The sequence below is a fragment of the Falco punctatus genome (assembly GCF_963210335.1).
Source record: "Falco punctatus genome assembly, chromosome: 4".
NCBI lineage: Eukaryota > Metazoa > Chordata > Aves > Falconiformes > Falconidae > Falco > Falco punctatus.
Window position 1 is genome coordinate 15,994,958 of NC_137583.1, and position 13,675 is coordinate 16,008,632.

The following is a 13,675-nucleotide window of genomic DNA, read 5'->3' on the forward strand; positions in this document are numbered from 1 at the left end:
ATCCTCCACCCTTGCCATGAATGCGGACACAGGCTGAGCTGCATTTAGTGGCCAGGCTATGCACCTGCCTCTGAGCTAAAGCAGGAGACATCACCCCACCTAAACCCCCACAGTTCGGTATCAACTATTATTAATGACACATCTACGCAAAACCAACAGTTCCTCAAGCTCTTCTTGACGCATGAATACAGGTAAATTTAAACACTCTGTTATTCTTAGACTTACCCTTTCCAGCAGCGATAGAGTAGCTTTTAGTGCACCTTCTGGACGGCCAAATGGAAAGCAGTACCTAGGAAAACCACATCATGTTAACATCACACCAGATGCATGTGAACAAGCCTTTCCAGAGCTATAAAGATGGTTTCCTAAATATGCCTAAACAATTCTCTAGTCCCTCTGCCTGGAACGAGCAGCCTTTCTATAGGGAACCTTTCCAAAAGGGTTTGATGGTGTGGACACTAAGGCAGCAAAACAGAATATGGGGTAGTAATGAGCTGATAGTTTTAGCAGCTTATTAAATTTGGGTGTCACCTGGAGAGTTTTTAGATCTCCCAGGAGAGAGTTAAATGTCATCTCCTTGTAAAAAAAGGAAAAAAAAACCCAACCCACTCCGGAAAGGACATTGAGAGCCCGCGATGCACCAGGCTGTAGGTAACCAGCTGAACCAGCCACTGTCCCTGGTGAGAGGCAGCTCCGAGGGGCTCCCGCAGGGACCCTGTGTGCGAGCACACATCACCCGTCTGTGCAAACGTGCACAAGCGGCCCAGGGGCCGGCTCTGTGCTGGAGGCAATTCAGTCCATTTTGTGGGGGCAGGATCCATCCCTTCTAAACAGTGTGATCCCTGCAGAAAGCCCTGTCTGTCCGGATGCTAGGGAGAAGGGAAAATAAATGGGTGATAACCGAGCAATGGGGAACAGAGAAATAAGAGAATAAAATATTTTTTTTTCTGTTAAATTTTAGAAAAAATCCACAGCATTACAGTGCTTATGTGAGCAAGATGGTTTGAAATACCCTTTAAAGGCTGTATATTTGAAAATCTCTCTCCAGCTACAAGCGTGCTACAGTGCAAGCTTCACTGCTCTGTGTAGGTCTTCGCCACTTATGCAAAATTCCCTTATGCATTCAAAACCTGCCTTTTGGCTTTGCTGCTTATAGGAGGGAGCTGGGAGGAAATGAGTCCTCTCGCATTCAGCCTGGGCTCTCTGCCTTTACCTAAAATGCGTGATCTGATTCTCCAGAAGCAAACGAAGCCGCTCCTTGATCTCTTCAAAACGTTCTTTCTCATCCACGGTCACAGTTCCTATGCCGTCAGGCCTGCAGGAGAAATGCCACGAATGACTCGGACTCCACCTCACCACCCTGGTACCTCACCCCCACAGCACACGGACGCTGCCCTCTTGGAGAGGGATGTCACCAGCTAAGAGACCTGGGACAGAGGATGACCGAGACCCAGGTGTTGCGGCAGCACCACTGCCGAGATATCAAAAATAAACAAATAAAGAAATATCCCCTCTCAAAGTGATAATCTAGATGTGGAAACCCCCCTCCCCAATTATTTTTCCTGCGATAGAGCCGTCAGAAAAAGCAGAATCCCCCCCTAAATCTATAGGTATATGACAGGGAGCGCAATGCCAGCCCTCACTGCAGGATCGGGCCCACGGCTGGCAAAAGAGGGACTGAATTTCTGCAGAAAAATTCAGCTGCCAAATTAACACAATTCACAGCATAAAAGAATATTGACAACAGGCACATATACAAACAGAATACAAAATTCTGCACTCCTTCAGAACTGCTGAATCACCCCATTATAGTGATTTCTTGAAGTGAACCATCTCCAACGTATTCTGCCAAAATGTGCCTGGAGAGCGACCGTGCATTTTGCATCTGAAAATGCAATGACTTTTTGGTTCCTTCATTTTAATTTATAAAAATTAGCACATTGATACAATTAATGAAAGATTTCCTCAGACGATTTAGGACACCCCTGTATTTCAGGAGTGCACAGGAGTGCATTGTGAGACACCCAGGTCCTGCTGCCTTGGGGTATTTCTCATCTTTCACAGAGCACAGTGTGCAGGCGAACCCTGCTGAAGCTCTCCCGGGGCTGGATGATGCGGTGGTCCCTGTGCTCTTCCACCCCGTACCTCTGCCGATGCCAACCCATCCGAGAGCTGAAAGCAGCAATCCCCTCCTTCTCCCCCACACCCACACGGCAAAATACGCTGTGCAGCAGCATCCCAGGCGACAGGAGCGAGCGACTCTAATCCATCCACCAAAGGCATCGGCCAGGCAGACAATCAACGGCACCGCTCCCCACTGCCGGCGAGCAAAGTCTACGGGTTTGTGTACTCCTGGGCAACTCTGCTGGCACAGCCGCTCTTTAGGTAATGTAAGATGTCTTAAAATTGAACAAATGTTCTTACTTAAAGGCCTCCTCCAGTGTTCAGCTTAAGCTGCATAAATCCGCAGTACTAGACTGGTTTGGCTATACAAAAGACTTGGCAAGGGATTACAAAGCTTCTAATGAACCTCCTGTCAGGGGTTAATTGGTTGGCTTTATTTTCCTCTTAAAGAATCAAAGGCCCCAAACTTAAAAAAAAAGAAAAAAAAAAGGCTATAAAAAATTAAAAGCTATAAAATCTGTAGAAGCATTTCTCTTTGACCCTGCATTTAGTAAGCTCTTAATATCATAAATACGAACTCTGATATTCCAACACAGGTGAAAAAAAAACCATTAAAACATTTTGGAAGAGGAACTTGCATACTGTACATGATATTTACTGCAAAATTTTAAAGCTAAATATACATTAAATAAAACTTGCAACATGGACACAGAAAAAGACTCGAATACCAGGGCATGTATTTAAATTTAAACAGCATTTAATCAGAAATCTTTACTTGATTATTTGCCAAATTCAGTTGTGTATTAAGGAAAAAAATAGGAAAAAAGATCTAGGCTGAAACTTGGATAAAATGTCTCAGCTGGGGAACACATTTCATAAACAATTTTGGAAGTATGTATCTGGTCTCATTAGTACCTAATTAGGACTAGTTATTTTGAAGAAATGAGCAAGCCACAAAAAACCCCAAATTAGATATCAAGCAAAAATTCATGTCTGAACATGCTTAATGTATTTTTATTCCAAAGTTCCATAAAATATTTAACATTCAGACAGAGATGTTCATGCCTTTTGTGATGCTGTGCACCCCACAGCGCCTGGTTTGCTCCCAAGCAGAAGAGCAGATAATTCAAGGCAGCCCGCAATAAATGCCATACATTAAGGGGCAGGGCTGAAGCCCTCATTTGACTTCTGGCATTCAGTTCTCCCCCTGTACCCATCACAGCTCACAGAGTGTCACTAGGTTAATTGCATCAGCGCTGACAAACGAGGTAGGAAAAGCCGCCTGCCCTGGCAGAGATTTGCTGGTAGGCTGGAAATGGTCTGAAAGTTATGTTACCCTTTGCTGGGTCAATAACCTCAACCGGCAAGATTTAATGGCAGGACCTGACAGCTCGGGTTGGGTCGCAGCCCTCTCACATGAATCACAGTTTCTCACTGTATTCAAAGGGCTTCGGTTTTGCCAGAACCAGTTATTCAGCACTTGCCACACAACAGACTCACGGTGGACACCTGAAACAGGCTGATGTGACAGCATGCGTCGTGTCCCAGCTGGGCTGGAAGCATCACTTTGAAAACCCTGACCCACATGAAGACGAAGGGCAGGCTCTGCAGAGGGAACCTCTGGCCAACGTGGCTCTCACCCAAGTCATAACACCCCAAGCGGCTCCAACCCAACTACCGAGGCGTGCGTAGACCATGGAGGCTTAACCCCCTGGTCATCATCTTTCTCAGGGTCTTTGTGAGCCAGGAGAACACCAAACCCGGTGGCTCCAGCCACTGCTCCCTCCATGCGGTGCAAACGCCTGCTGCTCTCACGTCTTACGCTACTGCAAACTTGAGACAATCTACAGGTCAGCTGTAGCCGTTTTTGGAGCAGTGCGGATGTCTGGAAGGGCCTGCCAACTGAGAGCCATCACCATGGCAAGGACTCCCTTTCTCACCCAGCTGTGGACTATATTGCATCTGACATGATGAGCATCTCTTGAATCTACCTTTCAAATTTTCGGCAAACCATTTTCTCACTGTCCTTCACAAAGTTGACATTTTCGGCAGCATGATAGGAAAGATGTCATGTCGGCTGCTTTTCAAGTTGTTGTCACAGTGGTTAGCACCAGTTCTGTCATCTTTGCTTTCCTCACAATCCCCCATCTTGAGCCATGTCACAAATAATAATACTTCCAATGTTTTTGTCAAATTTCAAATACTATAACCCAGCTGCACATCTTCAGATTTACTAGTTATGTTAATCTTTGTTGCTCATCTTCCCAGAAGCTGAAGCATTAGGAACTCATTAATTAGTGACAAATGCAGGATATACATAGAACTGGAAAAACACTACCCAAAGCCCTGCACTTAATTTATTAGCTGAATAATTTTGAAACCTAATTAAATATTCAAGTCAAATAGACTTTGAAAATGTAATCTTTTTGAGGGAACATATTTATTTTCCCTGTTGCAAGAACACAAAGGGTATATAGCTTAGCATTGCTATAATTTAAGATTAACTTCTGTGCTCTAGACAATTCCAGTACGTGGCTGATGGGGCTGAAAAAAGATCCCCAGGAGAAGCTCAAGTTGCACTGGCTCGTTCTGGTGCTTATTGGCAATTTTGTTTTTTAGCAAAGGTCTCCAGCTCAGCTTTTGATATTTGGTATTTGATCTCACGGACAGAAGCACTAACCCCTCCACCAAGCAGCAAGGCTAGCTAAAATGCACCTGCAGGAGATGGAAGTTCTCACACACAATCCACAACCATGTCGTTATTACACTGAAGCAGCGGTGGGGAATGAGAAGAGAGCAAAAGGGTGAAAAAAAAAGTTCTGTATCTACATGGTATATACAGATGCATGAGGGACAAAACAGGTTTGGGTCTCTGCATTCAGATTGACAACATAAATGCCTCCATCTGCGTGGAGACACGATTTCACCCAATTCTCTGTAGCTCCTGCTCATGGACACCTGAGGTGTATGGCAGAAGTTGTGGGCAGAGAGAGAAGCTGAAAGGCAAAAAAGGCAGGAAAAATAAATAAGGATATTTTTAATTATAAGTAAACAAGCTTCAGATCACTCCTGCTGCAGCTTCACTATGTTGGCTCTGAACTAGTAAATCCCTACTGTAAATATTTCATACGAAAAGTTTTAAATGCCACTTTCCTAATCCCCCCCCTTGTTTTTAAGTTTTAAGCCATGGAAACAACAACATCAACAAAGCAGGTGGTGAAATTAAGAAAAAGGGTGGCAATTTAAAGAGCAAAAATGATAGTCCTTGTTTAGCTTAGATGGCTTGTGCAAATTCTGGGGTTAATTATAAATTGTAATTAGGACCCGTGATCCTAAGGCCACTGCTTTATTCTGCAAGCCCCGCCTCCCCCCATGCCCTTTTCTAATTATACTCAGTGCCCCCAGGGCTAGTTATGCTGCTAAAACAAATATATCAAAATGATTTTTTAACAAAGACCAATATATGAAGCAATAGCATGCATTTGTATGCAATTATAAATATACACTACAGCTCCAGTGGGTTAATCTCTTTGACATACGCCTGTATGAAGTACCATGGCGGCTTTCAAATGAAAAGACATATCATCTTTTACACCTTTTATGTTTAACTTGTCTACACTTTTTTTACTAGGGAAAATATTGCTTACACGTAGCAAACAGATCTTTGCACGCACTGTGAGCCCTGGCATGCAGAGCCAAGGGAAAAAAAACAATGTCAAAAACTGATGCAAATAATTTGATTTTTTAAGTAACAACTCAAATATAAAACACGTGCTGCCTTCAGCTCCCTTGCTGGTTGCCAGGTGCAGCACATATGAGCTATACAGTAAACATCGATGATTAGTGCCTTGGACGGCATGTGTCAGGATAGGCTTTCAAAGGATCCCTCGCAGGAAGGCTTGCCCGCGCAAAGTCCCACCGGTTGCACGGGGACTGGCTCTGGGGACGTGGGCAGGATCACAGCTGCCTGCCTGCTGCCTCCTGCATCGCCCCCACCAAATCTGACCTGAAAGAGCCCACCTGTTTAGACCCCTTGAAAAAAAAAAAAAGGCTTATTCAGCAAACATCGATTTTCGCCGACTCCCCTTTCTTCTGGGAATTCACACCGTGCGCGACTTGTCGGCTGAAAGCCCTTTGTTCAGCCCAGCCCTCCGCCCGCTCTCCTGGGCGATGCCCCAGCCGCCTGCTCGGGATGCTGCGGAGCATGGGAGCCATTTCACCCTCCCAACTCCTGCCTTCATTTTGCTTGGGCTCTCCTCCATGCTGCAGCACCGAGCCAAGTCACGGCTCATCGCTTCTCGTGTGCGATCTACACCCCTGATGTACTGCGGCTGAACCGGATGGTTTCTGAGCACTGCCATCCTACACCCATTGTAATGAATCACGTCAGCCGGCCGCACGGAGCTGGTTATCTGCTGGGGGCTGGCAACCCACCTCCCCTCAGCACAGATGCCGGATCCTACCCGACAGACAGCCATCGCGCCTACCGTGTCACCGCGAGCTCATCATGGGGCTGGCTGGGACACGCAGCCGGCACCCAACGAAAGGTCATGGCATTTCGCCCTGCCAGATTTTAACCTGTCTTACTGCAGCCAGGGCTGCACATCTGACTGAGACGTGGGAGCTACACACAAAGCACTAGGAAAGCAGATGAAGACATTGTGATAAGGTGTCCACATATTTACTACTTCTTTTAAGGGACCAAAACTGTCCTATTTTGCTTTTTTAACTAGCTGTAGGGAAATCTTGCCTTTACGTGAAACAGCCAGATATGTAATCAGAATACAACAGAAAAAATTACCAATATGTGATGCAGACTTTTCAGTTCCTTGACATTTATGACAATAACCTTATTTCTGCTGGCTTACAGTTGTCAAAAACTAATGAAAGCCAATGGTAATGGTAGCTAACGAAAGAGCTACTTCTTGAAAACAAGTTTGATGCTGCAAAATACAGCTTACAGAGGAAAGGGCAAGTTACTAATATACCAAATTAATTAAGAGAGAGACTTGTAGCTCCTTGGACTTTGGATAAATAGTCATCGAAGAACTTGCAGAAAATGATGGTGTTCAGTCATTACCAGGCTGGAGGGTGTTCAGTCCAGTATTCCTGATTTTGATAAGCTTGATGTCTGCTGATACTTAGTAACTACACAATCAATATTTTAGCCTTATTTTTAAAAGTTCAGGATTAACAAGCACAGAAAGAGACTTTTTTGGTGCCAACTTTAAAGTTGAAAAATACAGTTATTATATGCCTAAATCAAAAAGAGGCAGAAGCGAAACCAAGGTCGCTCCTTGGAAAGGGGCCGGAACCACTGCTCAAGGTTTAGGCTCTAACTTTGTGCCTGGGACAGCCGAGCTCAGCTTTCTGCCCTGCAATGCCTCTCCTGTGCGCAGACAGGGGAACAGCGAGGCTCCTCCAACACATCACCCCGCTGCCGTCAAACAACATCGGCAGCACCGCCACCATCATGGGAACAGCAGCAGGAAAAGACCTTGGTGGTCACGTAAAATCTTTCATAATTTTACCCCAAATCATGCCGCCTTCTCAAAGCAATTCCTGGTTCTTGCCTTCGCTAGCTTTTCAGAGGACTATTGACAAAACAGCCTTGGTACTACAGCGGTGGTACCAAGAGCAGACAGACAGCAATAACCCCGCAGCACATGCAGTTGGGTATCTGAATAACACTATACTTTCCTCACCTGTCACGTAGATCGATACATCAGAAATCACACCATCTTTCACAACAGTAGGACTTTACAAATGGCATCCAGTGATACCTGGTGGACAAAACCCTGTTCTCAACTCACTAGTGGCCACAACAGTGAGAAGGGCTCGAGTTCCTCAGCCTTAGCGAAGAACGAGCGCCCGGGCAGCAGCCAGCCGTGCGGGAATTCAGCACTCGCTGCCTTCCTGGCAGCCTGCACCTTACGTATGCAGGGGTCTGCAGCAGGTGAAACATTGGACAAGCAATTTACACTTCATTTTTACTCAGAAAATGATGAAATTAACATAAAACTTAGGGGACTGCTACGCAAGCAGCAGTGATTAACGCCTCAGTTTGGAGAGATTACGTCAGGCTTTCTGGGGTCTGAATAAGCTACAGGAGCTCAAAGGAGGAGAGGAGACCAAATCGTGACATATAAAGAAACAGGGCTCCAAATCGTCCCCAAACTCCCATTCTGACCATTTCACCTGCTGCAGCCTCACGGTCACCTCCAAGCTGGAGGTGCATTTCCACCAGCAGCCATCCTGCCCCCGTCCCGGCTGCAGTGCAGTGGCCGTGTCGCTGAGGCGGGAGCCGGACAGGCGAGGAGGCATCGTCCCCATGCTGACGCCTGTCATCCTGTCAGCCTTGACCTTCAGGCTGTCCTCAGCATCCGCACCGCAGCCCGCCTGCACTTCCCCGCTGACTGCGAGCGACTGTTGTCTCACTGCCTGACCTTATGCAAACACGATACAAACAGACAGCCCACCTCAGCTCCATCACTGTCTGCTGCTAATACAGGAGATTGATAGCCACATGAAATTATCTCCCCGCTCGACCTTCATTACCGGGTGGCAGATTCTGACTGACAGCCAACCTCATTCCGGGGAAAGCTAAACCACCCATTTGTTTTTTTTTTTTACTGTCTAAAAGTGAAGGAACTTCCTTTTGTAAAGAAAATCAACACTTTCTCGGTTTCAACAGAAAAAGAAGACTTTGTTAAACAGAAAAACGTCTCAGAACTTGACTCTTTCCCAGACCACCATGCATACCAATGGCAATACAATGCACGGCTGCTGCAAGAGCCCGTGTCAGACGCTGTGCTGGGTCCCGGGGCAGGTGTGCTCCCACCTCGACAAATCTTACATGGAACATTTTCAGCTCCACCATGAGCTATAGGTTTCCTGGGGAGAGCATGGCCAGTCCTAAGGCAACGAGCAACGTATGGACATGGCAGGTGGGAGGAAGGGATGTAGCTATAGCGAACCCAGCTTTACACACGTCGCAACTGCCAGTAAGGACTGCATGGGTAAATATTGGCTTTCTGTCACTCTCTGCCAGCCAGCTCACAAATGCATGATGCATGTGGTTTAAGCAGCTTTCTGAAAAGAAATCGTGACTCTTCCACTCGGATATTCCTATTTCTTATAGCAGACACGCAAGATACAGAGTCATGTTTTCCCTCAGACCCCCTGTGGTCCCATTTTATGACCTTCCTATGGCAGAAGCCAGAAAGCACTCCCCGCGGGCTCCGTACCCAGCTGCTGGGCGTTACGCAGAGCCTGCCCTCGGTGGGAATGTGCAACGCCGCAGCCTCGCAGCTCCAGCACCGACCCTCCTGCAGTCCCCAGGCAACACAGACGTGGCAGTGACCACGAAGGAATAGGAACCTTCAGCCTTTCGATGTGACGTCAACCATCAGCTAAAGACAGCTAAGTCATAGCAAAAGTCTCATCCCTTTCTTGGAATATTTTAAATTAATTACTCAAACAGCCCATCCGTGGATGGGCTGCCCCTTTGGCGGTGCCCAGCAGCCCCGCAGCATGGTGCAGCAGCCACGCGCAGCCCTGGGCAGCTGTACGGGCACAGGACTGGGGTCTACATGCCTCACAGGTTTTAGAACAAGACATCTTTTCTGAGCCCACAACTCTCCAGCCCCACAGGGAGAGAATGGAGGCTGTCACCTCAACCAGTACTGTCAGATACCTCCTGCCACCGGCCCCTGATGAAGAGGAGGCTCCAGCTCTGGCTACGCTGGACCCTGTGAGGAGATACACGGGGTAGCCATGACCAGCATCTGACCTCCTCTCTGTTATGAGTCAAAAAGGCTTTGAACCAGGTCCTATCCCCACAGGAGCCTCCTGGTGGGATGTGCCCTGCCTATGGAAGAGGGGCAATGAGAGCAGCCAGTTTCACTTGCCTGGATGCATCCCTTACATGCCATGCGAGCCATCTCCTAAACACACCTAAAAATCTCAATGCCCTGACCCACCATGGGTCTTGGGTGCCCAAATGCCATCCAACTCCCAGGAGAGTGTATGAGCCGAACGCCGGTGCTGCAGCGGGTCTCCCCGCGCCATGGGGACACAAACTGCCCAGTGTGCTCAGTGACCCAGGAGCCCGGTGCCCTCCACAACACACTTCTGTGCACTGCGCGCTTTCGCTTACCTTTTCGGCTCTGGATTCGGCTGGGATTTGGAATCTTTCCTTTTTTTGGACTCCTTTTTGGAATCCTTTTTTGTCTCCGCTTCAGCGGCAGAGGCATGAGACGCTTTGCCCCCCTCGCCGTCTGCACTTGGCTGTGACCCACCAAGTAATTCTGCCATGTGTTGGCTTTGGGGAGTGATTGAAACGCGGGGGGCAAGGCCAGCAGCAAAAGTGAAAGAAACAAGAAGAAAGCATGAAAAAAACTCAAAATAAAACAAAAGGAAACTAAACTGAAACAACTGAAATCAAATAACAATTGGCAAAGAAGGAACAAACGAGCAAAAGAAAGTCAGAACTAAAAAAGAAACTAAGGAAGCAGGAACTCGGTTTCCATGACAAGATGTATGAAAGTAACTGCAAAAGCAAGCGGCAGCCTTGCAACATGAAACCTGGGCAATGCGTGTCATAATTTGGGATGGTATTTACCAGAGGCTTTATGAAAATACGTTATTATTTTACAACATTCCTTTCTTTCAGCAGCATATGCAGATAGAGAGCGGTATCTCAAAGTATATAATACAACTTCACAGAAAAAAAGCAGCAGAAGAAGCTGCAATATATGCTACAGCTGTCAACAAAATATATAGAAAAGGAAAAAGTGCAGCTTCAGTTCCTCCCATCAAAGGTCTGCCACATTTGCAAGAAAGGAACGGGCTACTTCTGAAATTGAAATTGCTTTGCCACAGAGCGAGATAAAATTTTCAGTTATGTCTAAGCAATCTCTGAACTGACGTCACGTGGACTGTAAATGAGACATGGGTGCCCGAGGGCTTAAAGCCCTTCTGAACACTGAAGTTTGATACTGCTGCAAATTTCACTGCTGCAACTTGTCAGATCCTCTCGCACAGCAATTGAATCAGCACAGCGTATCGTTTACTTCTATTTATTCAGCCCGTGACAGTCACATGTACTTCAACTCTGTCTTGTCCAGAACTGCATCCAGCAGGTGCCTGCGTAAGAAAGTTAAACCCCCTCACTTCTGGATCCTCTACGTGCATTTCTATTGCTTACATTAAACAAGCAACGAAACAAACAAACAAACCGACTATGCCACTAGAAGCGCTGCTGCCAAACATCCACTGTGAAAACAAATTGGGGACTGTTGTGCATTATCCAAGGAAACCTATATTTGACAAAGTCATCCCTTGCTGGCAGGGAGCTGCTAGCCAAGAAGAATTCCTTACCTGTTGCCATGAACATGTGATGCACAAAAGGCAAAGCTGTAGTGAAGTAAGGTGGGGTCAATCATAGCTCCGTTTTCTGCGCGCTCTAGCAAATCTCTGAGGTAGCAGAGATGTCTGTGACAGCCTCTCACTCCATTACGTGCACAATACTCATCTAGCACAAAGACCTGGCCAGGACTAAACCAGCCCTGTTTAGAAATAAAGAGACTTGATTTTAAATATAAGTTATTAAATACAAAGGCTATCAGATTTGGAGTCGTAGTGGGAAACTGTTCTAAGAAAAGAAATACAAACCTAAGGCTACCTTAAAGGAAAAGGAGAGAGGTCACTCTTAAACAATACAGACTGTATATCATCACCCAAACACAGCATGTACTCAGTGCAACTGTTAACAAAAACATATCATGCTACCATTAAAGGGAAATGCCATTTAAAACGCTGAAAAGTTAGGCCAATTCATGTCAGTGCCTAGCAAAAAAAGAAAAAAAAAAAAAAAAGAAAAAGAAAAAAGACTTACACCTTTAAGAGATGACAGAGGTTTGGTTATTTAAACAATGTGAAACAGTAATCTCATTTTGGGGATGGGATTGTACATTCGGCCAGCAGCAAGAAGACTGATCTGGGGGAGAGCACGGAGGATTACACTGAATAATGACTTCTCTCACATCTGGCCGCAGGAATGTCCTGCGGAAGCAGGAGGGCAGCTCTGTAGCATCAGAAAGGGATGCTTCCCATCATCCTTATTGCGTACCGCTGGCGACACGCTTTGCCATCGACCACCTCCTCGGCATCAAAGCAAAGGGAAGCTCTGCCATCACGAGCAGGGTTTCTTTACACATCCAAAACCCTCAGACTATTCCTGTCTGTCAGTCCTGAGGGCCTGGCGACACACAGCTTGTGGTGCAACATCTGGGCTCCCGAGGAGGACACCCTTCCCCGCGGAGGGCTTGCTCCGATGAACGTCCTGGGACAGCCGAAGAGGAACGCGCCTCTGCTTTCGGGAAAGGCGCTAGTGAGAACAAGAATAATCTTGTAGATTGCTTTTCAAAATGCTGCAAAACCGTCAATATTTACATGGAAATTTGGGTGCTAAACAATTGCTAAGACGCAGCTCTGGAATGCATCAAGCTGCAAAATCTTTCATCGTTTAATTGAAAAGTTCCTGCAGCGGGCGGGAGAGTAGTTGAGGCAGAGCACTGCCCCTATAGGCAACTTCTTTGCCACCCCATCTGTTACCCCAAATGCTACATCTTAGAAACAACACTGCTGTGAAAGATTAAAATATATTTTCTACCACTCAGATGACACCAAATCTTTTCTAGATGCCAAAATAGCTGCTTTGAAAAGAGTTGAAGAAATATCAATTAAGAGCTCAAAGACATAGAGAAGGATTTGCTCATCCTTATTGGGCCAACTCCAAAACAGATTGAGAAAAGAATTAAAATAATGAGGGGAAAATGATAGATATAGGGAGTAGCTACAGTGCTGGGATCACTAGAAGTGCACATTTCAAAATGAAGACACAGAACAATGCAGATGGGACAGCACTCTGGAAGGCTATTTTTTGGGAGGGGTATATTTGCCTTCACTGCTTTTAATGGTATTTTTGTTTGCTTTTTGGTTGGTAGTATTGTGCTTGATTCTAGATTACTTTGCCTGTTTGTTACATCCTCGGACCATCTCATCACCTTGCCTCTCTTCACACAAGTCTTTGGTGATCAGGCATGGTGAAAATATGGAAATGCTGGGATTGCTCTGCGATAGAAAGATGTGTGCATTTGGTTACTGGGGTAGAAATACAGTTGGAATTGTTATATTCACCCAACACATACAAAGGACTCAGTCTTCCTTGTGGGGTGAAATCTTGGCTCTACTGACATCAACAGGAGGGCTGGCACTAATTTCATCAGAGCCGAGTATCAAGCCCAGAGTTTGGGGCAAAGGAAGCAGAAGGCTGGACCCAGCAATCTGGGGCACCCCACACTGCTCCCCTGCAAAAGGGTCTGAGAAGTGCTGGCCCTCAGGTGGACCGAAGGGATGGGGGCAAACACTCAAGACTGCTGCCGAGGCTCAGTGAGGGGAAGCGTGAGCAGAAGCTCAGAGGTTCAGTGATGAGCCTCATACCTCGTGAGAGCACAGGCAAGCAGACTATGAGTGGAGAGATCCAGAG

At 46.4% G+C, this 13,675-nt stretch overlaps 1 protein-coding gene across 15 annotated transcripts in view; it reads right to left on the bottom strand.

Annotated features, from left to right (window-relative positions):
* Nucleotides 1–13,675, bottom strand: part of CADPS (calcium dependent secretion activator) — a 220,391-nt gene that overhangs the window by 71,221 nt on the left and 135,495 nt on the right. For 8 of the 15 annotated variants that reach the window (XM_080382924.1, XM_080382923.1, XM_080382919.1 and 5 more), the window contains exons 13-16: nt 11,506–11,693; nt 10,283–10,447; nt 1,214–1,315; nt 226–289 (exon numbers count right to left, since the gene is read on the bottom strand). In XM_080382924.1, the coding sequence (XP_080239050.1) occupies nt 226–289; nt 1,214–1,315; nt 10,283–10,447; nt 11,506–11,693 (519 nt within the window). The remainder of the gene's footprint in view (nt 1–225; nt 290–1,213; nt 1,316–10,282; nt 10,448–11,505; nt 11,694–13,675) is intronic. The other 7 variants (XM_080382917.1, XM_080382916.1, XM_080382912.1 and 4 more) reach the window with 1 other exon arrangement.